General features: G+C 62.4%; 2 protein-coding genes across 4 annotated transcripts; one reads left to right on the plus strand and one right to left on the minus strand.

Moving 5' to 3' along the window:
* Positions 1-83: 83 nt before the first annotated feature.
* On the minus strand, positions 84-8529 carry CUNH19orf57 (chromosome unknown C19orf57 homolog). Its single transcript, XM_026089659.1, has 8 exons — positions 8495-8529; positions 6177-6375; positions 5921-5996; positions 5231-5335; positions 3515-4945; positions 2804-2952; positions 2069-2161; positions 84-1102 (listed from the first exon to the last, which is right to left on the minus strand). The coding sequence occupies exons 1-8, from the start codon at positions 8523-8525 to the stop codon at positions 955-957; spliced, it is 2232 nt and encodes a 743-aa protein (XP_025945444.1). The 5' UTR covers positions 8526-8529; the 3' UTR covers positions 84-954.
* A 711-nt stretch (positions 8530-9240) lies between these two features.
* CC2D1A (coiled-coil and C2 domain containing 1A) lies at positions 9241-23462 on the plus strand. Of its 3 annotated transcripts, none has more exons than XM_026089661.1 (30): positions 9241-9347; positions 10069-10156; positions 10774-10909; positions 11162-11271; positions 11514-11579; positions 11902-12039; positions 12992-13328; positions 13408-13532; positions 13730-13802; positions 14158-14256; positions 14363-14493; positions 14597-14669; positions 14854-14984; positions 15162-15297; positions 15939-16111; positions 16532-16654; positions 17247-17305; positions 18113-18229; positions 18317-18390; positions 18991-19049; positions 19131-19182; positions 19504-19603; positions 20098-20188; positions 20533-20664; positions 20931-20986; positions 22140-22206; positions 22484-22610; positions 22679-22755; positions 22844-22891; positions 22995-23462. In XM_026089661.1, the coding sequence occupies exons 2-30, from the start codon at positions 10094-10096 to the stop codon at positions 23013-23015; spliced, it is 2994 nt and encodes a 997-aa protein (XP_025945446.1). In that variant the 5' UTR covers positions 9241-9347; positions 10069-10093; the 3' UTR covers positions 23016-23462. The 3 variants fall into 3 exon arrangements, with proteins under 3 accessions (XP_025945446.1, XP_025945448.1, XP_025945447.1); XM_026089662.1 differs by lacking the exon at positions 9241-9347 and adding an exon at positions 9374-9392; XM_026089663.1 differs by lacking the exons at positions 22140-22206; positions 22484-22610; positions 22679-22755; positions 22844-22891; positions 22995-23462 and adding an exon at positions 21394-22082.
* Positions 23463-24397: the final 935 nt, after the last annotated feature.

A 24397-nucleotide genomic window follows, 5' to 3' on the forward strand; every position in this document is an offset into this window, starting at 1 on the left:
GCGCTGGCGGCGGCGGCTCCCCGCGGCGTTCAAAGGCAGCGAGCGCCGAGACCTGCCGCTGCGGCGGGGGCAGCGCTGAGCCAGCGGCCGCCGTTCCACCTCCGCTTCCAAGGAGCCTCCTGGCTGCTCCCGGCTCCGGTGGCTGCGAGGGATGCTGGAAGCAGGCGAGGGAGGAAGAGCGCCGGGAAGCAGGCGAACGGCGTCGGGCGCTTCCTCGAGGATGATGCTGGAGGTCGCCTTCCTCCCCGTGCGGCGCTGCGGGCGCTTTGGCCTCGGAGGAGCGTTCCAGGTGGCCGCTCTGGCCTTCATCCGCCGCCCGCCGGAGAAGCCACACCGGAGCAGCAGCAAGGCCTAGGAGAAGGGGCGGCTGGAGCAGCGGAGCTTATTGTTTGGTTCAGACAGGAGTTCTGAGTTGTGGTTCGGTTGGGTTTTAAAAAGCGGTTTTTGGGCACCGAAAAATCTGCTCGCTCGCCCCCAAAGGCTGCGCGAGCGCGGCTAAGCGGCGGGGCGCCCGCCAGCGCGGGGACGCGCGCGCCCTCGGCCCGATGCCCCTCGTCGGGCGGTTGCGCCTCCCTCCCCTCCGCTGAACGCGTGTCAGCAGAACCGGGGCCCCGGGGGGAGCGGCCCGTTGCGGCCGTTTTGCCCGTTTCCGGGTGGTTTCACAGCGGCTTGACTAGCCCCGAAGACCCGGCTGTTCTCCCGCTCGGGTCCGAGGGAGGGTGACGAGGGTCAGTAACTCACCGGCAGCGTCAAGCGGGCGAGTAGCTCAGAACCGTCTTTTCCCTGAAGAAAAGGGCACATCTGCAAGACTTTTGTTTTAACCAAAAGAAATTTTATATGTTACACATACAAAGTTGTTTTATTTGCCATTTTTTGGTTATTCTGTTGAAATGCTGTTCTGCTGTTGTGTTAATAAACTGTTAAAGCAAGCTGTTGCCTGGCTCCTGCGCAGTCCTACGGGTCCTTCCGTTTTCTCCTGGTGGTCAAACTGGTCGGAGCCCCCCTGGGAGGGTGAGCGGGGAACTTGCCCGATCTCCTGCTTTTTCGGTACTTCAGCCTCTTCAGGGACTCCAGGTCCCTGTGCGCGCTCATTATCAGGCGACTGCAAGGAACGAGAACGGTGTGTTTCACGTTAATAACAAACCATACGTATACACACACATACACACACATACACATTCACAACGGACAGTATAAATATATATTTATTTAAAAGCTTTGCGCGGACAGTGCTGTTCGTTCATGTGTGGCTTGTCGGGAAGCCACAGAATTCCTAAGGCAATTTCCTTCCATTGGCGACTGGCCTTTGAGTGAACGGGAAGTCCGTCCGGGGGGACTTTGCAGAAAGAGCTTTTCTTCCAAATGCTTACAAAGAATTTGGATTAAGTAGGTGCAAACAGGTAAACCAGGCGAAGAAAGAGGCCGAGGAGGAGCCTGCTGCAGGGACTGACCTTAACTCCTTAACGAACCCCCGCTCCAAAGATTTTGTTTTTTAAATTTTACCCGCTTGTTTACCCACTTATTTCATTCAAATTCCCAAGGAGACTCAGGCTCTACAAGTGGAATCCTTCCCTCTTGTCTTTGCCATGTAAACTACTCGGGGGGGGGGGGCATTCTCTGCTAGCCAAAAACTGCGTTTCAACAAAAGCTCGTGAAACGCAGGTAAATTAGTAAACGTGGAGCAACAAGCGAACGAATGTTGATTTCCTTCACAGACTTTAACTTGTGTTAAAACCGTGGTTTGCTTTATCTGTTTGTCTCTTCCCTAGAGAAGATGAAAAGCCTTTACTTCGGGTGGGAAAGGAACTGCGCTGCGGACAAGGAAGGCAGCAAGGCCGGGCCACAAGGTGAGTGGTGCGAGACGACACGTTTGTTTGCAGCATCCACCTGAAACGCCTCAATTTGCAGTTATTTAGGGCTAAAGGGAGGCCTGCAGGCAGAAAATCGCTATTTTTAAAGTCTTGCGTTTAAGAACGGCCCGGACCATGCTGCTTCCCCTGCTTCCTCGGTGGCCGCAGCCGGGCCAGCCGGCGCCGCGTTCCCTCCCCGGCGCGCGGTGCGTTCTTACTTGAGATTAGAGAGCTCAGCAATCAGACCGCAGACAACATCCGTGGCATCTTCCTTCTGGGAGGGCTCGTGAATCCCCTCCGTCACCTCAGCGCTAACGAAAAGAAAAAGGGAGGGAGAATTAGGAGGTTTCCAATAGCCAACTTGGCCCCCTCTTACTTCAAATAATGGCTTTAGTCTTCCCCAGAGTCCCTTGTATTTATTCACGTGGGATTTAGCTCCCTTCTAAGGTTCCTTTCCGTGATAGCGTAACGTATCTGAAAACGCCTGGATGCCAACCAGGTACGTTTCGTGGAGCGAGCATCTGCTTCCGCTTAGATCCCGTTCTTACTTTTCAAGTCTATCAGATGCTGCAGAACGTTGCTGCTTGCTCGCAGCAGCCGTGCAGCGGGGTTCGTCTAGCGCATATCATTCCGGACATGAAGTTCCTCGGGTTTGCTATTTTGTTAGGAAATGACACCCTAACGATTACAGCACCCTACGTGAGAAGGGATCCCTTAACCCCCCCCGCCCCAAATTGCCAAATACTCCCGATTTCGGTGACACCCCCATGACTTTACTCATCATTACGGAAAACAAGGCCTCCACCTAAAACCAGAGGGGAATTGTAAGGGGGCAAAGTGCAAGTCTCCGCTCTTGTTACACTGTCTGCGGATGTATCCTGTGCATAGGACCGCCCAGACGTCTCGGCCCCTGTGTCTGTGAAAGAGCGTGACAGGGTCACAAATCGGCCTACCTGGGCCGCGGTTCGTCTGGGTCGCGTAGGTCAGCGACCAGAACTGTGTTTTTGTCACCAAAACCGTTTTCGCAGTGGCTTTGTCCCCCTTCGGCGCACGGTTCCCTTTCGGGCACGGAAGGGTCACCTTTGCTGTCGGCAGAAAATGGCTGGGTGGGGGGAAGAAGTTAATAGGAAAATGGAAACATGCGTTCAGCAACGGAACTGCCAAGAACCGGTTCCAGGGAGGAGTCGATCCCCGGCCGGGTTCAAGTGAGCAGGGAGCAAATCTAGCCTAGCTTGCAGGTGCATCCATACGCATTCCTAGCGTGGCACCAGGGCGTCTTCCGAGGGTAATTAGCGGTGGTGACGAGCAGGGCTTTGATGAGACAGTTCCGCATTAAGGAACAGAAGGGGCGTAGGCAGCTCCAGTGCGAAGGGGTTTCGAGCTGGGCAGCCTAAAATGGCAGCACAAGGGGGGGGGGTTGTTTGGTTGGGTTTTTTTGGCCCCCTTCGGGTTATTCCCACACTGCTGCTTTGGGCGTTTTGGGGAAAGTATGGCTGAAATGCGCATTTGGGGCTTTTCCAGAAGGACGGGTCAGACCACCGCGGTGCCCGTGTGACTGGCGCGTTTGGCCAGATGCGCCGCGAACGCTGCTCTCCTGCAACGTCGCCCGAAAACGGGTGCTTATGTTTAACGTTAACGCGACGGTCCCGAGCGAGCCAGGTTACCTGCTGCGGTGCAATCGCGAGGCCGCTGTCTTTAAGGTCAGCCTGCAAATGGCCGTCAGGCAGCAACGCTAATTCGCGGGACGGTTCGTCTCCCGCCGTCGAGCAGGTTTTGTCCTCGGGGTCCGTGTCTGCGGGCGAATCCCCGTCTGCTGCGGAAGGGCGTTTCCCATCACCCGAATTAGCGTCGGGTTTTTCGGCGCAGCCAGCCGTCGCTCCTTCTTTCTCCGGTTGCGCGGGAGCACGGCTAGCGGGGAGAGCGCTTCCCAAGGGAACGGGCTCCGCGGTTTCTCCCGTGAGCGCCGTGTCTTTGGCGTTCTCCCCGCCAAGCCGGGGGGCGCGCGAGCAGGGAGCAGCCTTCCCTTCCGCCCCCAGGATTCGGATCTCTCCCTGGGGGACGCCTGTGCTTGGCGGTTCCTCTCCGAGTCCCTCGAGACCGGGCTCGCCTGCGCTGAGCCCCGAGTGCTCTTTGCTAAGTCTCGCTTTCTCGCTTCCATTTTCTTTCCGTTCCTCTGGAAGATCTTCTTGTTTCCGCACGGAAGCCCCAGGAATGGGGACAGCTGAATCGGGTTCGGACGCTGAGCTGGTCCCTGGAGGTGGAATTCCCCCCTCTTCTGCCTCTCCTCTGCCCCTGTCAGCGTCTCCCTGGCAAGAAGTCGCAGGCAGCGAGGTACCGCAGCTCGGGAGGTGACTCACGCTCTCGGCTTCCGGGCAAACCGGACTAACGCTCTGATTTTCGGCAGGCTCCCGAGCAGGGGAGTCGTTCTCCTCGGCTGCGGCAGTACCTTTTAACGAAGATCCAGTTGTGTTTTCCGTCGTGTCGGTTTTACCTTCCGTTTCAGTCGCGCTCTGCTGTTCCCCGTTGACGTCTTCCCCGCTGCCTTCGTCCTTAACCCAGCCGCGCGACGCGGCGTCAGGTTTACTCTGTTCTGCGCTTCCACCGGGCGCGCGCAGCAGGGCCTCGCCGTGATCGGCTCTGCCTCGGCCCTCGGCTTGGTCGTCACTGTTTAATTCCTCCTCACGGTGACGTTTGGGCAACTCTCCCGAGAGGCTCCCGCCCGGAGAGCTGCCAGCGCTCTGATCCGGAACACCGGGAAACACAGAAGGGGCTTCGATCAGCGAGGGGTTTTCACAGGGGGCTTCTTGTAAACGGCACGCTGCCCCCTCTCCCTGTTGTTCCGGCAGCTCTAAATTAGTCTCAGGATCGTCGCTAATATTCTCCGTTCTGTGGCAAGTCTGGGGTTTGTCCAGCTCCTCGCAAACACTCCCCTGACACTCCGGAGTTGCCCCGGAACGATCCTCTTCCCTGTTGACCGCAATTAAATTTGCCTGCTCAGGTGCCTCTGCCTGAGACCTGGCTTCCTGGGTAGCTGCCGCTGGTGGCTTCCGTTCCGGACTGGTATCCGTACGTTGGGGGTTACAGTCTATTCCTTCCTGAAATAATAAGGTGAATGCATCATTAATGCCTTAAAAAATAGCCACTTCTGGTTTGTTTTTTTTAATAAACTGCAGCGCTGACTCCATTTTGTACAAACACCAAACACTGTACAGGAACCACCAGAGCTCTAACGAAAGCCACGTTTATGCGGCAGGGTGCGACAAAGCCGGAAGGTCTCACAGCTCCGCTCTGCAGCGCAGCAAGAAGTAGCTCTAAATCRTACAGTTTATTAAAAAATCCCTGTGCATAGGAAGATGGTTAACTGGGATGCACCGTTTTACCTGCTCCGTTCGACTCCTCGGAGCGACGCCGCTGTGTCGCCTCCGTTTCTCCGCCGAAGCCTCCTTCGGCTTTGTGAAGACCGGCACAAACTTCCCCGCTGAATTCTACAATGGTGATGAGCGTAAAGAGCAGTCGCTCCCCGGGGGCCCCGAGCGATCCTCCGCCTCTGTAACCCCACCGCCCCGCGAACCGTCCCCGAGAAGCCTACGACGCTGCGCCGAGCCCGAAGCCGCGCGTACGGGCTTTCTCTGTGTAACAGAGAACAAGCCGAACGCTTAAAATTCCGGGCAATACAGATTGCGCGTGTTTGAAATGCGTTATTTTACACTGCAGCAACAGTTGGAATTAGGTACGTTTTAATAACGCACTTCGCTTTCGCAATGAAAGCGGGGTTTCAGTTAAACCCGCTCTTTCCAGGTGCAATTTTTTTCTCACGTGATCCTTCCAGAAACGTTGGCAATGCTGCCGCGTGCCCCGAAGCGTAGATTTGAGGGAGCTACGGTGGCAGCAATCAAGCAGCTCCAGTGGATTTGCCCCCAGAGGAAAAACGGCGACGCAAAGGCAAAACCTAGCTCTGCCGCGGAAGGAATTTCTGGCCGGCTGCGGGCTTCGACGCTATCGAGGAGGTCGCAGTGCAATGCGCTGATACGGGCAGGAGCTTCCGAGCAGGAGCTTCCGAGCAGGCTTACCTGAGATGAAGAAACGGAGGTGAACTGCCTCGGCTGACTTCCCTCCGYGGCAGCCGCCTTTCCGTCGCCGCTGGAGCTATTAGAGAGAACRCAGTAACGTGCGCTTTAGCTCGCGGGGACACGTTGTCCTCGGTAAGGGATGATCGCTCCAATCGGGGCTGAGTCCCTGTTCCGCAGGGCACGAGCGCTACAGGTTGCGTCACCCACGGACTCGCGTCCTGGTGATTTCCAAGTCGCGCGGCACAAACTCAGTTACCTTGCTGGCGAGTTTGCTTCCGAGCTTTCGGTGCTTCCCTGGTCCTTCTCTTCCCGTTCCTCCGCCTCTCCCGTGGCTGGCTTTGGTTCTCCTTTGGAATCCGTGATTTCAGCCTGTCCTGCCGCGTCTAAGCCTTCTGTCCCCTCAGGATCTTCCCTAAAACTTCTTTTCGCTTCGGAAACTTGGCACTCGCTGTCTCCTGCTTTTAGGGGAAAAAGTCGTTAGTAAACAGCCTTGGCCCTAAGCGTGACTAGAACGGGGACGCAGGGTTGTCGAGCTGTTTGGTGAGCTGCCGCGTAGCAGCAGCAATTTTATCAAACCCCATGAAAAAACCCGTCTGAAGCTTAAARCACTATCCACCGTGGCGACAGGCCGCCCGCGCAGGCTCGGCATTCGTTCCTGTCGCTAAATCCTGTGAAAACACTTGAACTAAGGAAGCTTTTAAAACCCGCTAGCAACACGAGGCCTGTCCCTAACTCCTGGTAAGTTCTGACTTYGGCGGGGGCACCGGGGCACGGGCACCTTCGTAAAACGTTAACCTGGCTTTTAAAAATGAAAACACCCCTAGCAGATGAGGAAGATTTTGTCTTTGTCAGTAGTAATCGCCCGAAGGTTCGTTCTGACCCCGAGGCCGCAGGCGTCTGCCGCTGCGCAGGACTCTGGCTGGTGCTTTGACGGAGAGAGACAGAAATTAAAACGGAAGCGAGAAACCCGAAGAAACCCTGCATTACCGCGGCCCCCGCACGACGGGGCGGCCTCGCGTGTTTTGTGCGCAGGAGGCTTCGAGCGTGCTGCCAGCGCTCAAAGTTAATTACAGTGGTCGAACTCCAGCGCTCTTTTTCTAGGATAAAACAGTATTTTCTTAATCAAAGGCGGCGCTAAATGAGATGCAACATCTCATCTGAACGCTGCCAGCCGAAGCACTAGCGACCCTGCGCCGACCCAAGAGCGGTGCAGCCCAGATTGCTCCCTGCYGGTGCCGTGCAGTATAATCGGACAAAACCCTGTGTCTGGGGGGATTAGTCAAGCCCTGCTCGGGGGAGGAAGCTGCGCCTAGAGCAGTTTTGTAGACAGCCTTAAAAATTATCCTTCAAATACAGAAGCACAGACCTGTTTTATCGGCCTCTGGATGCACCTTTCGCCTCGACTCTCCGCTTCCACACAGTGGCGCAACGCAGGATGAACGGAATCGGAGCCTTTGCGGCCTGTTAGTGGGGTGTTTGCGCCGAAATTCGTGCCCCGGCAAGGGCGAAGTTCAGGCGCTGCCAGGCCCCTTCRAAGCACCTTCCTCCTTTCCTCCCCACCAAGGCGGAAAGGCTCGAGCAGCCCTCGCCGATTCTAGGCCGYGTTTCGCGCGGCCTTGTCCCGCTGTGCCTTGATTTTTAAAGCTGCCGCACTTAGGGATCCCTCAAAGGCTGCTGAGGTAGGTGGGGAGGGGGGGAGAAGAGGCCCGTTGGCAAAGAATTGCGGATTGCGCATCCCGCTTGAAAAGCTCGTCAAATCTAGTCCCTTTATTACCCGCCGCGCTAAGAGGCACCGTGCCAGGGTCCCTCCTGAGATGCTGCGGAGGAAGAATAACCGCAATCAAGAGAGACAGCGGGACCGCACARCGCAAACGGCGCCTCTTCTGTTCCGAAACGGGGAGAAATGGGGTTTGCTACGCGACAGACGAGCTCCTGCGGTCTCGGAGGGAGGCCTAGCGCGAAGCTGCGTGTGTCACCGCGCAGCGCTTATTGGAACAGCTCGGCAAAGCAAAGTGACGGGAGCGGCCGCGCGAGGCAGGGGCAGTTAGCAGGCGCCAGTCCCTGCTTTGTCAGCAGCTAGGGGGGAGGCGCTTCGGTTTTTCCATCTGCGAAACAGGGGGCTACCCCTAACCCGTGTTTTCCTCGGAGCTGTAGYGAGCTGAAGTGACGTTTGGGAGGCGCTTTGCTGCGTTTAGATAAAAGCCGCTTAGAAAGCGTTATACGTAGGTGTTTTTGTAGCARGCACCAGCAAACCGTGGAAATACAGAGAGCAGCCCGGGGGGGGGGACTTTGGTGAAACAGGTGTGGGAAAGGTAAGAGTTTACAGGCGACGTTAGATGTCGGTTTGCTCACACGTGGGGAACTGTTTGCAGTTGCAGCATCTGCATAATAATTAGGCACCTGGGTATTTTTAGACGTGCAATCTCTCGCTTATTACCAAGTATAACGAGTGAGACTTGAAATCATTTGGTTAGGCTCCTTGACAGCTAGACTGCCTCCTTGCAAGGGGACGCTGGCATCTGTCAAACACTGCCCACGTGTAGCAGTGAAGGAGGCGCGAGCTCGTGTTGTTACCTGGTCCTTGGCCATTCTTCCTTTTGCTCATCTTACTGCTCTCCTGAGTGGGAAAAACAGATAAGAACACTCAACTATCGGCCCTATAGCACCTCCAAAGAGTATTTTGCCTTCAGCGTTGAAGTTTTCCGTAACGGGATCATGCATCGCTCTGGCAAACCCCTTTTTGCAGTGCCTGAGATGGGAAACGCCAGTGACACTGTCCAGTTGTCCCAGCACCTCCCCCTTTAACCACACTCTTCCCACAAGCAGGTTAACGCGCGGGGAGGGTTTTAGGCCCACCCGCACCTGCAAAGCCCCCATCGTACGTTCTCCAAAGAGCCGAAAGCATCCAGCCAGGGCGCTGCAGACCCCGGGCTGCACCCCGGCCTTTTTTAATCAGGGCGCTAGCGCCTTATCGACAAGGAACGAGCGGGGATGTGGAAGAGCGCTGGGCTCGCTGAGGCAGCCCCCCGCGTCACCGCGCCGCAGTGGCACGCATCGGCCGCCCGCAGCCCCTCGCCACAGGGCGGAATGGCCAGCTCGGGGACCGGGGGCTCACTTGCCAGCCGCCCTTCTCCTCGCAGAGAGGGCCTCGAGGCATCGGGGCGCTGCTCTCGGCCCCCCGCAGCCTCCAGACTCGAGGGGAAAGGAGGGGAAAGGAGGGGAAAGGCGAGGAATTTCCCCCCCCCCCGCCCCCCCTCACGGGGGGGCGGCGGCCATGTTGCTCCGCCGCCTCGCTTAGCGGCGCCGAAAAGGCCGGGGGCGGGGAGGGGAAGGGAGCGTCGCAAAGCGCAAAGGGAAGGGGGCTTTTTGCGACAGCGGCGCCGCAAAGCGCGGCGTGTTGTTGACAGCCGCCCCGGCGGAGCTGGAAGTGAGTGCGTGACGGCGGAGGGGCCCGGCGCCGGCAAAGCCGCCGGTACCGGGGGGCTCCCGGCGGGGCCGGAGGCCCTGAGGAGCGGGCAGGGCTAGGGTGGGGGCTGCTGGGGGTGTCATTGGTGGGGAGGGTGTGGGGGGCGCAGGGGATTGGGGGCTGTGTGAGGGCAGCGGGGCCTTGTGGGGGGCTCTAGGGAGGGGGAGCCTGTGGGGAAGGGGTTGTAGGGGGGGTTATAGAGGGGCTATAGAGGGGTTTGGGGAGGTTGGAGAGGGGTTGGGGGCCAATAGGGAGGTTTGGGGGGCTTATAGGGAGGTTTGGGGGGCTTATAGAGGGGCTTAGAGAGCTTATAGGTGGCTTTGGGGGGCTATAGGGAGGCTTTGGGGGGCTATAGGGAGGTTTTGAGGGGTTATAAGGAGGCTTTGGGGGGTTGTAAGGAGGCTTTGGGGGGTAATAGAGGGGTTTGGGGGGGGATAAGGGCTCTGGGTGCCAAGAGGCAGCCCCCTGGGGCACTTGCAGGGGAGGCCCTGTGGTTGTGGGGGGCTGGAGGGTGAGGAAAGTCCTGTAAGATGAAGGGAGAGGGCTCTGTGGGGGGCTGAGCCCGAAGGGTGGCTGGAAATGGGGGGGCTGAGTCCATCCCCAGAGGGTGCCGGGGTGTGGGGATGGCACCCGAGCAGCCCCCTCACACCCAGCGCCCCCCTCACGCGCCGCTTCCCTCCAGCTCTGTCTGAAGGAGGAAAGGAGAAATGAGCAAAACCAGGAGGCCGCCTCCACCGCCGGGACGTGGCGGCACTGCCGCCGGCAGGCAGGTGCGTCCGGGGTCGCCTCCCGGCCCCCCTCCTCGGCCTGCTCCGGGCCCTGGCGCCGAAGCAGGGCGCGCACCTGCAGTTACGCCTCCGCCTGCCTAGGAGGGAGAGGTCACGGGCGGAAAGATCCTTTAAACAACCGCAGGGAAACCTGAGGCGTCCTGGCCGCACCCTCCGCACAGGGAAGCTGGGGCGTGCGTTATGCAAGACTCAGATCCAAGCAGCTGCAGTCTCCGGCGGGATTTTGCTTAAACTGGGCAGTTCTTCCCTTAAGCAGGTGCCGGCTGCGGCTTCCTCGTTCGTAGTGATGCCGGTCGTTCCAGGCGCGGGGCTCCGCTGTGGAGCCGCTGGGAGAACCGAGCTGCCTGTATCCTCGTCGCCCGTCTTCTGGGCTTCGTTTGCTTTTATAAGTCGGATCATCAGCTCTGTCAGCGCACGGCCTCGCGCGTCGTCGAGCTCGCAGGGTGTGGCAGGCCGGTCCTGAACCGTGGGACGCGTTGTCCTCGCTCGAGTCTGATCCCTGAGGATCCGGGCCGATCCCGCCCTTCCCACGGGCCAGCCGGGCATCGCCGCCTCCTTTGCTGGGATCCCTCGGGGCAGCTGCTGTTTCTCCCCCGCAGGTGCCTTTGCTCGTGGGCTTCTCTCCGGAGGGGATGATGGCGAACGACGCCGGGGACGACGCGGCCGAGCTGGAGGCAGAGCTGCTGGCTATTGTGGGAGGCCAGCCTGATCCGAAAGGAAAACCCAAGGGGAAAAGTAAGCGGCGCGGCCTCGTGGGAAGAGTATATCCGCACGGGGGGGCCCGTCTGCCGTGAATTTCCTTGGCTAGTTAACGATGTGCCGCCTGGAAAACGACCCACAGTGGTTCGTTTCCTGCCTGACGAGTTCGCGGGTCCCTCCGGGCCGGACTCGCTGCCCGGCCTGGCTTTCCTCAGCTTCCCGGACATGGGCCTAAGCTGGGGTAGGAAGCGGTTGCGGGACGCAAACACCAGACTTCTCCCTCTCCAGCGCCCTTGCCGATGGAAGCGATCGAGAGAATGGCTGCTCTCTGCATGAAGGACCTGGATGAAGAGGAGGGAGACGATGAGGAAGATCTGGAAGATGAAGATGATCTCATGGTATAAAGGGCTCTGGGCGCTTCGGGAGGTCTGGCGGTTTGTTCCCCGCCGATCGGTGTCCTGCGCGGGATTTGGGAGGGGTTTGGGGAGAGCATCCCTGTGCCCTGGCTGTTCCTTAGCCCTTATATCCCTCCCCCGTATTAGCTTTTCCTTGCTCTACCCGCTTTGGGATTAATGGCACGTATTTTCTCCGAAAGAGATTTTTGGTCCCGGTTTATCATTAACGGAATTCCTGCTCGTAGGCAGAGCTCCAGGAAGTGCTTGGCGAAGAGGAGGAGAGTGCAGATGCCCCCGCACCGGCTGCAAAGGTAGGAGACTCGTCTTTCCGCTTTGCTTCCTCTGCTGCTCCTGGTGTCGGAGCACTTCTACATCCGCAGCGGCGTCTGTTGGATCTCCCTGGCGAGTAAACGCGAATCCGTTGCGCAAAAGCATGGTGGAAAACAAGGAGACGGAGATCAGATACTGCAGCTGCGCTAGAGCTGTTTCGACCCGAGCTTGTAAAAAAAGCAAAGGGCCGAGCAGCTGCGTCCGCTCCGAGCCCCGGATCCGAGCGGCTATCGGCCGCGAGGAAGCCCRGATGCTCTGCCGTTGTCCCGTAGCTCAGCCGCCTCCTCCTTTGGGCTCCCGCAGGTGGGCGAAGCGCCTCCCGAGCTCGGCAGCGTCGAGTCCGTGCTGGCGGAGAGGGCGGACATGTACAGAACGGCCGTCGCCAACGCCAGGCAGGCCGGAGACGGCTCCAAAGTGCGCCGCTACGAGAGAGGCCTCAAGGTGAGCCCCAAAGAGTGCCCTGCCGGCCGGCGGCTCGCAAACCGCCGCTCCCGCGGGCGCCAGAGACGAGACTTTCGTGCTTAATCTCTAATGAAGTGAAACCGGCTCGGTGCTGAGTTCACCGCTGAGCACGGCCAGCGTTTCCACGCTCCAGGAGTTTGCGCTTACATCTGCGTTAAGGCAGGTTTTTTCCCCCGCAGTGGCGAGCGCTTCCAGCTCCCGCTGCTTCAAACAGAAGTAGAGTTTACTCAGACTTCTTGGAAAATCGTGTCGTTCTGATTTCGGTGCCTAATTGTGGGCGATAACGTAACCTGAGGAACGAGTGGATGCCGCGGCCTGTGCTGGAGCTGTCTCCGAGACCCCGTTACGCACAGAGGTCTCCGGCATGGCCCTGATCGCCTTATTCTGCTGCAGGCTTGGCTTTTGGCTAAAAYACAGCCTCACATTCCTGATTCCTTGTGGTCGCTTAAACCCTGCGAAGAGTCTGAGGACTTTTGGTTTTTAATTTTGAGCACCAGCCTGTTTTGTTTGGGGTTTTTTTGGGGGGCCAATTTCTACCTTGCCGAAGTCTTTTCTGCCACGTTAAAGTTTTTCGTGCACCTCTGTGCTGTCAAGGGCAGACCTCCCTCTTTCCCTCGGATTTTGTCCCGCAGGCTGGGGGAGCGTGGCACTGCTCTTCCAAAGCAGGTACGCGGCTCAAGGTGCTCTCCGTTCTCCGGAAATATGGGAAAGTGAGGAACTTGCGCAGTTAGGGAACGGCTTCCCGATCAGGGAGCCCCTTCGCCATGTTTCAGGCCACGGTTGGCTGTTGTTTTTAAGCAGATTCTGGGTTTTTCCCACCTCGGGGGCTTTGCTGCAGCCCTGGCAAATTCCAAAGTTTCTCTTCTCACAGCCGAGATGGAGAAAGATCGGAAGCTGATGATGGTTTTCTCTGCGGGTGCCTTCTTTGCAGACACTAGAGGACATGCTGGCCTCCGTGAGGAAGGGAAAGAAGATTGACGAGGAGGAAATCCCGCCGCCGGTGGCTCTGGGGAAGAGCGCGAGCTCCCAGCAGCCGTCCCCTACGGCAGCAGTGTCGTCCCCCCACAGCTCCGCGCCCGCYGCAAGCCCCGGCTCGCCGCCGACGCCGCCTCCTGCGCAGCCGCCTGTTGCCTCTGCCCCCAAGCCCCTACCGAAGTCGCAGCCGCCTCCTGTTCTCCCAAAGCCTCAGGTCTTGCCCGGCCCTGCTTTGCCCGTCGGTTCTCCGGAGAAAAACACGGTTTCTGCCTTGCCRCCGCCTCCTCGTTCAGGTGAGGCCTTGCCTTGTCCCTCCTCGCGGCAGGGGGGAAGCCCACCCCGAGCCTAGCGACTGCCCGCTCTGCCCCCCAGGTCCCGGAGGAGCCAGCGCCGCGGCGCTGCTGCAGGGCCGGCAGCGGGAATACAAGCTGGCAGCCCTGCATGCGAAGCAGCAGGGAAACCTGGAGATGGCCACGAAATACTACCGCGTCGCCAAGGTGCGTGGGGCGTCCCGGGGCAGCCAGCGAGGCCGGCATTTCTCCTCCCCGTGAAATATTAAGCAAACCGCCCCCTGTTTTGGTTTTTGTGGTAAAACAAGGGTAAATCTGGCTGGCAGGAGCAGTCTGCAAAACGTGCAATGAGATGTTTATTAAAAAAAAGTGAGAATTCTGATCTTTCTCTGGTGCTTTTGCAGAGCTTTGACTCCCTGCTGGAAGCTTTGGGGAAGGGCCAGCCAGTGGATCCGAGCAGCGTGCCCCCTCCTCCCGGTAAGAAGGGAAACGCCGCCGAAGAGCTGCGGGGAGCCTCCGCTCCGAGACGGCGGTGCCACGAAGGAGCCGCCTTGTCCGGCTGCGACCTGCCCTGGCTGGAAGCGCCGACGCTTGGGCTGGGGACCCYTCCGGAAGGGGGGGCTCCCGGGTCCRGCTMCCCGCTCGGCCTTYGCCTTTCGGCRCGCCTCYGGAAGGGCAGCCGTTCCCGAGTTCRGAAGGCGCCGGCAAACGGCAGGGGCATTGCTGCGGGGCGCCGGGCTCCTTCCAAAGGGCCGCTCCGACGTACCCCGTTCCTAGCGAATGCCTCGCCGCTCGCTCGCGGATCRACCGATTCCTCCCTTTCTTTCCCCAGACCAGCTGCCCAAGGAGCTGCTGTTGCCCGGCCGGCAGCAGCCTGCTGCGCCGACGCCGGCGGTCGCGCCCGAAGCGAAACCAGCCTCTCCCGCGGCAGGTACGAGCCCAGGGAGCTGCGCCGGTTCTCCAGCCTCTGGCTGCCCTCTGAGGAAAGGGAAGTTAGAGACGTAATTGGARCGTTTCTCCCGCTCTCCCTGGAGCAGACGTCCCTCCTCCCCCTCGGGACACGCTGGAAGCTCTGCAGCAGAGGATGGAGAGGTACAAAACGGCGGCGGCGCAGGCCAAGAGCAAAGGGGACGATCGGAAGGCCAGAATGCACGAGCGCATCGTGAAGGTGAGGGCACCGCGTGCTCCGGGGGCTCCGGGACCCCGGGCGGGGTGCTGCCRGCACGCATGCCACGAGAGCGGCCGTTCTCAGGCTTGCCTGTCTCTTCCAGCAATACCAAGACGCCATCCGGGCTCACAAAGCAGGGAAGACGGTGGATTTCTCGGAGCTGCCCGTTCCGCCAGGTATTTTCCCAGTCTGGAATGGCGGCAGGTGGTTTTTGGGTCCATTTTTTAAAAACCGTGCGCGTGTCGGAGAGGAAGATTCGATCCAAAATTCAGCCCGGGCTAAGCGATCGCGGACTGCCGCAGCCCGGCCTCGCTGACGCCCCCGGCTTCCCCGCTTTCGTCTCGCTTCCCCCTTTGCCAGGCTTCCAGCCCATCCAGGGTGTGGAGGCTCCGTCTGGAGACCAGAGCATCGCGGGAGTGCTGGAGACCGCCATGAAACTGGCCAGCCAGGAGGTCCGAGACAACGAGGAGGAGGCCGAGGAGACGAAGAAGGTTGGGTTTTGCGGGCTGGGGACCCCCTGGCCGGCTCCCCCCCCGCTGCCGTAGAAAGCCAAAACGGGGACGGGAGAGGGCTCCGCCTGCCCGCGCCGTGTCCTCTGGGTGCAGGTTACCCTCCTCTTCCTCTTCGCAGCCTCCTCTGACGCCTTCTCTGCCTGTTTTTGGCTGCAGCCTGCTCCCCGCCCCGCTCCGACGAGAACGGCCGCCGCCTCCCAGCCCAAGCAGCAGCCGCAGCAGCCCCCGCGAGCGTCCTCGGCGGCAAATTCCGCAGGAGTGGCCAAACCGGCCCCCAAAACCACCACGAAAGGTACCCGGCTCCCCAGCTCGGATCTCTGCTCTGTCCTCGGGGAGGCTGGAGCCGCCGGGATGCTCCTGGCGTGCTCGGCGCTCCGAGCGGGCAGCGGGAGGACGGGGGTGACTTAACGGAGGAAAGAGCCGAGGGACGCGCGGGAGCAGCCCTCGAAGGTGCGAAGGAGCCTTTCGCAGGCGGAGGGATTGGGCAGGAAATCGTGAGAAGAGGGGAGACTTTGCAGGGGGGGAACTTCCTAATGGGAAGGGAAGGCAAACGCCAGGATGCTTTGCCCGGGGAAGCTGGACTCTCCGTTGCTGGAGCTTCCGGGAGCAGGATGTGCCAACGCCTGGCTGTGTTTTAACGAGCTGCTCCCCGCTTCGGGCCCGCGTCGCCTCCCGGAGGCCCTCAGCCCGGGCCAGGCTGCGGAAAACAGCCCGGGCGGGGAACCAGGGGGTCCTYGGAGCGCGTCCGATCCGGGCAACCTCGTTTTAAGAATCCCTTTGCCTGTTTGGGGGCTCTGTAGACCGGTGCCAGCTCCGGCCACAGCTCTCGCAGCCCGGGGACCCTCCGGCACCTCCTGCCTTGATCCCAGGGGGCTGCTCCGAGCTTTCCGTCGGCCGCTCGGGATCCTCCTGTCGTTTCCCTCCCTCTTGCAGCCCAGCAGCAGCTGGCCTTCCTGGAGGGCAGGAAGAAGCAGCTGATGCAGGCCGCGCTGCGAGCCAAGCAGAAGAACGACATCGAGGGGGCGAAGCTGTTCCTGCGCCAGGCCAAGGGGCTCGACCCCATGATAGAGGCGTCGCAGAACGGCCTCCCCGTGGACATAACCAAAGTGAGCGGTTCCCGCCGCGCCCGCGGCCTGGCGCTCGTTCCGCCCCCGGCCGCGCGGTTTCCCGGGACTCGTCGCCGACGCTCCTGGGTCCCCGCTCGCTTTTGAGCTGCGGCCCCAGGTGCGCGCCGGCCTGGGCTCTCGAGGGTCGGGGATGGATGCGGAGCCCCTCGTCGGGGACGTGGCGTCGCGGGGCTTACGGCTGAGCCGCCGCTCCCCTTGCGCCGGGCTCGGGAGCGCCGGCCTCTCCGCCGGTGCTGGGAGAGCTCCGGTAGCGACTCGCCACGCGGCCCTGGATAAACTATTTCCTCTGCGGGTGCCCGGACGTCGCGCGATGTGGGGAGGCGGCCCTGGGTGGGCGAGGAGCTTTCCTCCCGTCGCTGCCAGTGTATCCGACGCCTTCCTTCCTTCCTTCCTTCCCAGGTGCCCGAAGCCCCGGTGAACAAGGAAGACTTTGTGCTGGTGCAGCGTCGGGGCGTTGCCATCTCCCCGGAGGCGGCCAGCCAGTACCTGGAGCTCATGAAGCTGATCAGGCAGCAGCACGAGGTAGAGGCCTCGGAGCGACCGCGTGGCGTTTCCCACGCTCCTCCGCCACCTTATTCCCCTCTCCTCAGCCGGGCCCTGGGAGACCTAAAACTCACRGCAGGAAAACAGGCTGCTTTTGGGCAAATCTGGGGAGAGATTGAGCACCAGAGGGGCAGGGTGTGATGTTGGGGGCTGTGGGAAGCGCGGGGCCTCGGGATGAAGTGGGGGGAGAACTGGCAGGCTCTTCCTCGCCCTGCGCGAGGAAGGCAGCGTAGCAAGGAGGCAGGAAACAAGCAGCTTCCCTTGCGAAGGGTGAGAAATCGCGGCTTTAAACTCGGCGTGAGGGAGGTCAGACCTGAGGAAGGGTTTCCTGATGGGAAAGGAGGTAGCTCAAGGCAAGTAAATTGCTTGGGAAAGTGAAAATGCGAAAATCCCGTGTACGAACGCGTCCAGGAGGAGCTGGGTCAGGCCGACCCTGCGTTAGGGCTGCGGAGGGGTGAGCGGCTCCGAGGRGCTCTCAGCGCTCCATGGAAGCGCCGCGAGGTCCTCGGGATGGGATGGCGCTGGAGAGCAGGATGCCGTAACCGTCCCCTCTCCGTCTCCCTCGTCCCAGATGTGCATGAATTACTCCAAGCAGTTCACTCACCTGGGGAACATCGCGGAGACGACCAAGTGAGTGCTCCGGCGGGAGCGCACGCCGCCGCTCCTGGCACTGAGCGCTTCGCGTTCATCCCGCTGCGCGGAGCGCGGCCCGCAGCGCTCCTCCCACGGCGCTCCGCTTAGGAAGCTGCGTGCTTTCCCCTTCCTAAACGGCGGTGCGTGGCGTGGGGTGGCTGCCGATTTCCACATTACCGGGGAGGCTCCGCGGCCAGTTGCTCCTCTCGGTTGTAAGGCAGAGCAGATGGATTAACGACCCCACGGCATTTCTCCCAAGCCCGGGGTCCTGGCCGAATTCCCGCGTGGGTAATTCCGTTCCGGCTGCCTCGAATCCCCCCCGCAGCTCTGCCGGGGAGAGGTTTTCTCGCTGCGCGGGGCAGCTGCGGCCGGGAAGGGGCCGCTCTGCTCGGCGGGGCTGCTCGGGCGGAGGGCGCAGGGGCTGCTGCTTTTTATCTGCCGGGATTCAGTTTTAGATCAGTTTGTGGGGAGGGGGGGAAATATGAGCTAAAACTTGGCGGCTTTTCCTGAGCCTCAGAGTTTCAGCGAGGAAAGAAGCCAACGGCAGCAGACGCCGTGCCGTCTTCTACAYGCCGGTGTCAGGTCTCTCTCGGTTTGCGTCGTCTTCCCTGGGGATTTCCAATGCTGTAGTCGCGACTGCRACTTTCTGGATCCCAGCGCTGGGGCGCTCTGGACGGGGAGAGGGCAGGATCGCTTCCCGAGGCGGGAAGGTGCATGCCTCGCTGCGGTCCGGGGGAAGCCACGGGCGCTGCCGTAAGCTGCCGTCCGGAATAACCTGGGGGCCGCTCCCGCCTTCCCCTCCAGGTTCGAGAAGATGGCTGAGGACTGCAAGCAGAACATGGAGATCCTGAAGCAGGCCCACGCCAGAGGCTTCCCTCTGCCCAAGTACCACTACGAGCAGAGGACCTTCAACGTCATCAAGTAGGTTCCCGGACGGAGCACCGCTTCCCGGGGTGCCGGGAAGGGAAGGCAGGTTATTCATAAGAGATTCCTCTGCTTTGTTCGAAGAATCTTCCCCGAACTGAACAGCAACGACATGGTGCTGTCTGTAGTGAAGGGGATCAATCTCCCGGCTCCACCAGGTGAGAGGGGAACAGGCCTTCATCCCCTAGGGAAAAAGAGGTCTGTCAATGCCGGTTCACCAAAACTGCGGAGGCGGCTGTAGCCGAGACCGCTCCGCGGGGTCGCAGCAGCTCCRGAGCCGCAGGCGCCGCGTGGCAGCTCTCGGCCAGGGTCGCAGCCAAGGATAACGGCTTGGGCTCCTCTTCGTAGCGCGGTGCCGGGGACGAGAGCGCCGCTGGCGTTGGTCTGCTCCCCCCTCGCCGCGCCAGGTGCCCGCTGACAACCGCCTTTTTTTTTTTTAATTATCTCCCATTAAAATGCCCCGGAGAGGGCTGGGCCCAGCACCAGCAGTCATTAACGTTTTGTTGCTTTTCCCCGGCTGTTCCCATACGCAAACCCCGCGGGGAGCGGTGAGGACATGGGTAGCAACGGCGCCAGCGTGCCGTTATGCCAAGCGGCCTCCGTAAGGAGGAGAACCGGCTGCCGCTGCTGGCCGCGGCTCCTCAGGGACGGAGCAGGGGTCCAAAGGGGGTGTGGGAGCCGGGATTTCCGYGCCGCCATGACCCGCGGTGGGTTGCGAGGGCCGCCGGCAAGGCGTTCCTGGCTTGTCCCTGTTCAAGGTGTGGCTCCCAACGACCTGGATGCGTTTGTGCGCTTCGAGTTCCCCTATCCCAACGCGGTAAGTCCGTGCCCGTCTGCGAGGCGCTCCGGGGGTGCGCTGGGGGGACGCGGCATCACCCTCCCTCCCTYGCCTTCGCAGGAGGAGGCTCAAAAGGACAAGACCAACGTGATCAAAAACACGGACTCTCCTGGTAAATGCCCTTCCGGAGAGGTGGGGAGGATGCCAATACCCGGGAACTTGTTACTGCGCATCAGCTGACGTGCGAATGTCTGGGGGTGTTGTGTTACCCCCCCGTAGGCAAGAAGGAGTTTTACCCCAAGGGATAAAGCGCCTTGGATTGCCCTGAGCCCATCGGACGGGGTCCGCGCTTGTGAGCTCGGAGGTCTGGTGTCGGGAATCGCTAGAGCCGCGCTGGGCATTCGGTGCGGATCTGCACCCGGCTTGCGTCGCGCGGGAGGCGCCGCGCCGGCCTCGCGCTGACGCCGTGCTCTGCTCTTGCTTCCCCCGGCAGAATTCAACGAGCAGTTCAAGCTGTACATTAACCGAGGCCACCGCGGGCTCAAGCGGATCATCCAGGCCAAAGGCATCAAGTTCGAGGTGGCGCACAAAGGGTGAGCGCGCCGGGACCCGGCGGGGACGGAGCGGCGCCTCTAAACGTCACCCGGCCTCCAGCAGCCGAGCGGAACCGGCTTGTTTTCTCCTCGCCCGCGAGCTCGGGAGTATCGGGGCRCAGCTGAGAAGGTCACGCGGCCTTTGCGGGCGCGATAAGCGCGGGCAGCCGAGTGCCGGCGTTGATCGGCTCCGCCACCGCCAGCTYGCCTCCCGAAACGGGCCGGGCTGCGCTGGGAGGAGCGAGAGCGTGCGTTTTCCAGTGCTGCCCGGCGCGGGGGGTTGTTTTAACCCCCTTTTCCGCACCCCTGCTGGGTGCCCGGCGCTGCAACCTGGGCTTTCCCCCCTGCTAGTGCAGGATGCGGTCTGATGGGCCCCGATTTGGGGGAATTTCCTGAGCTAAGCAGCTCCCAGGAGGAAAAAGAAGGGAGAGGAGAGGCCGCCCAGGGCGGGAGCGCTCTGGTTTCACGTGCTCCCTGTCTCCCCTTTCTCCCAGGGGCTTGTTCAAGACGGATCGTGTCGTCGGCACGGCCCAGCTGAAGCTCGAGGCCCTGGAGACCGCTTGCGAGGTCCGGGAGATCGTGGAGGTGAGGAGCGYGGGGCGCGTTCACCTGGGGCCGCCCTCTCGTCGTAGCAGGCTCCTGGTGCCCGGCCTTGGGCTCGCTCCTCGGCGTCGCGGGCTGGCCTTGGCACGGCCCCCGGCGCGGCTGCTCCGCTTCGTACCGAAACGGGCAACAACTTCCCAAACCGTGCTGAGCGGGCAGCGCGCTCTGGAGGGGCGTCCCGAGGCGGGCTGAGTCCGGGCTGAACTCGGCGCACCCAAGACTGGCGTTCGGGGCTCTGCCGGCTTCTGCTCCGCTCGCTCCCAGGGCTCCGTTTCCGGTTTTTAACTGTTTTTTCCTCCTCTCCGCTCCGCTCCCTTGCTGCCTAGCTGCTGGACGGCCGCCGCCCCACGGGGGGGAAGCTGGAAGTGATCGTACGGATACGGGAGCCCCTGAGCTCCCAGCAGCTGGAGACGAGGACGGAGAGGTGGCTGGTCATCAACCCCAGCAGCATGCCGCCGGTAAGGGCCGTGGCTCGGCCTCCCTCGCCTCCCGGCGGCGGCGGGGGACGAAAGCGGAAGCCGCGAGGGCAGGAAGAGCGGAGCAGCAGCTCCCGGAGGCCAGCGGGGTCCCCTCCGTCTCGCTCCGTTGGCACAACCCGGACTAAAATTCCCCCTTTGCACGGCCTCGGACCCCCCCCCCCGTCCTTTCAGTGAGCCTTGCGCGCTGCTTCGCAGCACCTAGGTGAAGCAGCAGCATCCTAAAATCTGCTGCCTCCTCCTCGCAGGTCGCCGTCCCCAAACCCAGACCGGCCATCGCTCCGATAAAGGACGTGGGCAACAGGTACGTGCCGCCGGCTCTGCCGCGCTGGAGGCCGCGAGGAGGCGGCGCTCCTRCCCCGGCTGCCGTGGGGAGAAGGCGTCGGTGCCGCTCGCGTCCGGGATGGCTGCGTGCGGAGGCGCTCGTTCGGCTCGCTGGCACCGCGGCCGGGACACGCCAGGGTCAAGAGCGCGCCGAATATCCTCCCCAGGGTTTCTCTCCGCTCCGCGCTTCCCCTGCAATAAGTCATTTCGGGGATCACCGTTATCCCTGCGGCACAACAGGGGGAATCAAGGCAGGGAGCCGGGAATGTCTCTGCTTAGAGCACGTAATAACAGGGGACGAGTTTGCCGCAGGCGGCTGGGACAGGGATGCGGCTTCTTCCTGGCGGCTGCTGTTTACGGCCTCTCGTCTCTGCGATTCCCTTCCAGAACGTCCATCTGCTCAGTGCTGTAGCCAGGCCGGCTCTGCCCGCACCCTCTCCTCCTCCTCCTCTCCGGCCCCGGGAGCTCTTTCACGGAGCAGATTTGCTTCCCACCGGYGGCGGAAGAGCCGAGGCTTAGGGCGACCGTGGCGCTTAGGGCCCCCGCGTGCTGCAGGCTCCCTGGGGACCACGGCGCCCGTTTTTGGCCCGAACCGGGGGCAGGCCGGGCYGGCAGCAAGGTTTCCTTGCCGGGAAGGATGCCGGAAGCGCCCGCTTGGGCCGGGGTGGCCCTGGAAGGGATTAAACTCTCGGCAGGACCGAGAGTTAGACGCGATGGCCCGGCTGTCAGCCAGGGGACAGGGATGTGCCTGCTTTGGGCGCTGGGAGGAGGAGGAGGAGGAAGGGCAGGGGTAGTGCGCAGGAGAGGAGCGAGGAGGAAGGCGGGAGGCAGAGCGGAAGCGAGCCGGTGCCGGAGCCGGCAGGGGAGGCCAGCGAGCGGCGTAAAGGGCCGGCGAAGGCTCYGCGCGGAGCAGCCTGAGCTGGCAGATGGCGTTCGGGAAGGACGGAGCCCGGCGGTACGTGGCGTCCCCGGAGAGCCCCGGGCGAGCGCGGCCTCGCTCCCGCCGGGGCGCCGTGGGGGAAGCCGTGGCGTCTGCCGTCGGGGCCGCAGCAGGCTGAGCCGGGCATCCGCGCCGCGTCCGGAGCGGCCTCCCCTGCCCGGGGCCTCACGCGCGGCGGTTTCTCCCTTCGCAGCAAACCCATCCGCACGCTGCCCAGCCTGAACCTGCTGGCCTTCGACCGGGAGAAGCTGGAGAAGAAAGTGAGTGATTCCCTGCGGATCGTGTGGCCATGCTGGGGTGGTGTGGGGGGGAGCTGTGTCCCGCATCCGGAATCCGGAGCTGCGGGCACCTTCGCGCCTCGCTGGCKTTGGGCTCGGAGCTAAGGCAGGTGCCGATGCTGGTGCTGCCATGCTCATGGTGTCGCCCGCTCCGTGTCCTCCGCTCACCGCTGGGGACGGACRGGAGCGCGGTTCCCGGTGTCGGCTCCTCCCGGCTGCACCGTGCCGCGCGCCCACATCCCGTCGCTCTCTCCGGCAGATGCTGGTGTACAAGCAGGCTCACCGGCAGCTCCCCAACGAGGTGCTGGAGCAGTACCAGGACGTGCTCCAGCGGAGCCAGTGGCTGCGGGCGCAGCTGCAGCACGGAGCGCCGGCCTTCCGGAAAGGTGAGCGGCGGCCGGGGGGAGCCGGGAGCCATCCGGAGCCGGCCCTGAGCTCCCTTCCCTCTCCCTAGAGTACCTGGCGCAGCTGGAGCGCTACCTGCACCTCTACACGGAGACGGCGCGGCGCCTGGGCACTGAGGGCAACCGGGTAAGACTTTGGCTAGCGGGGGATTGCACCGGGATTGGGATTGGGATCGGGCTGGCTCCCCCCCCAACCGCTCGCTTTCCCTTGGCAGGATGCGGCCAAGGAAGCTCTTTACAAGAGGAATTTGGTGGAGAGCGAGGTAAGCGCATTCCCGAGGGGCTCGGCGCCGGCTCCTCGCTGGAGCTTGGCTTCTCCGCCGACCCGTAGCCCAGCGCCGCCACCATTCCCGTCTTCTCTTCCAGCTGCAGAAGCTGCGCCGATGAGCTGCACCGGCCTCACCCCAGCGCCGGGCCCCGGCTCCAGCCCCGTTCCTGCCCGGAGCCGGCCCTGCTGCGACAATCAGCCGGCGGCCGGGAGCCCCCGGCTCCGGTGGGGGGCCGAGGCCAGGCCCCGCGGGATCAGYGCTGCTATTCCCCCTCTCCTCCCTGATCCCGCTCCCCGGAGCCGCAGCCGGTCCCGCGCGGTTTTTTTTGCACGTGTCCCTCCGCGCCGGGGCCGCTCCGGCGCCGCAGGATCCCGCTCGTCCCCCCGTCCCCCTCCCCCCGGGACCTTCCCGCGAACCAAAGGGCCGGCTCCGCTCCCGCTGCTCGAAGTGCCTGGCTCCCGGAGCCGCCGCGGGAGCAGGCCGCCGGGGCCGCCCGCCCCCCCACGGGTTTCTTTTGTGCTTTCAGAGACAAATTATAAAGTTTCTAAGAAGAACCCGGGGGTTTCGCTGGCGAAGCTTCGTTCTGCCTCTGCGCCGGGCGTCGTTAAACCTTCCTGCGCTCCTCTGGGCCATCCCCGAGGGCGCGGGGACACCGGCGCTGGGGTGGCCCTGGGCCTCACGGCAGGTCCCCGCACCTGGGGACATGTCCCCGGGCCATTAGTGGCCACTGGCATGACCCCAGGTCGGTGACACATCTCCAGGCTGGTGGCACGGCTCTGGCCTGGTRGCTGTCCCCAGGTCCAGGGCGGTCCCCAGGTTGGTGACGTGTCCCCGGCCTGGTGGTGGCCCCCATGATGGTGATATGGCCCCAGGCTGGTGGTGGCCCCATGTTGGTGACACGTTCGTGGCCTGGTGGCGGTCCCTAGGCCTGTGAGGATGCCAGGCAGGTGGTGGCCCCCATCTTGGTGACATGGCCCTGGCCTGGTGGTGGCCCCCATGTTGGTGACATGGCCTCAGGATGGTGGTGGCCCCCATSTTGGTRACACGTCCCCGGCCTTGTGGTGGCCCTCATGTTGGTGACACATCTCCGTGCTGGTGGTGGCCCCCATGTTGGTGACACCTCCCCGGCCCGGTGGCGGTCCCCAGGCCTGGGAGGACCCCAGGCGAGTGGTGACCCCCATGTTGGTGACACCTCCCCGGCCCAGTAGCGGTCCCCAAGCCGGGGCCTGTCTCTGGCTCGGTGGTGGTCGCCMCGGCAACGGCCCCACCGTCGCCCCGGCAACGGCTCCCGCCAGGCCCCGCGGGGCGCCCGCAGCCCCGCCCACTCCCCCGGGGCCGGGCCCCGCTGGTGCCTCTTCTCCATGGCAACCACCCAAGTGCTGACGGACGGGAGGGCTGCCCAATCACAGCACGCRCCCCGGCGGGGCCGAGAGCAAGGCGCCTCGCTCCGATTGGCGGGCCCGCCGCGCCGGGGCGGGGCGCGGCGTAGACCGACAGCCG

Source organism: Apteryx rowi, unplaced genomic scaffold (genome assembly GCF_003343035.1).
Source record: "Apteryx rowi isolate R43461 unplaced genomic scaffold, aptRow1 scaffold_825, whole genome shotgun sequence".
NCBI classification, from domain to species: domain Eukaryota; kingdom Metazoa; phylum Chordata; class Aves; order Apterygiformes; family Apterygidae; genus Apteryx; species Apteryx rowi.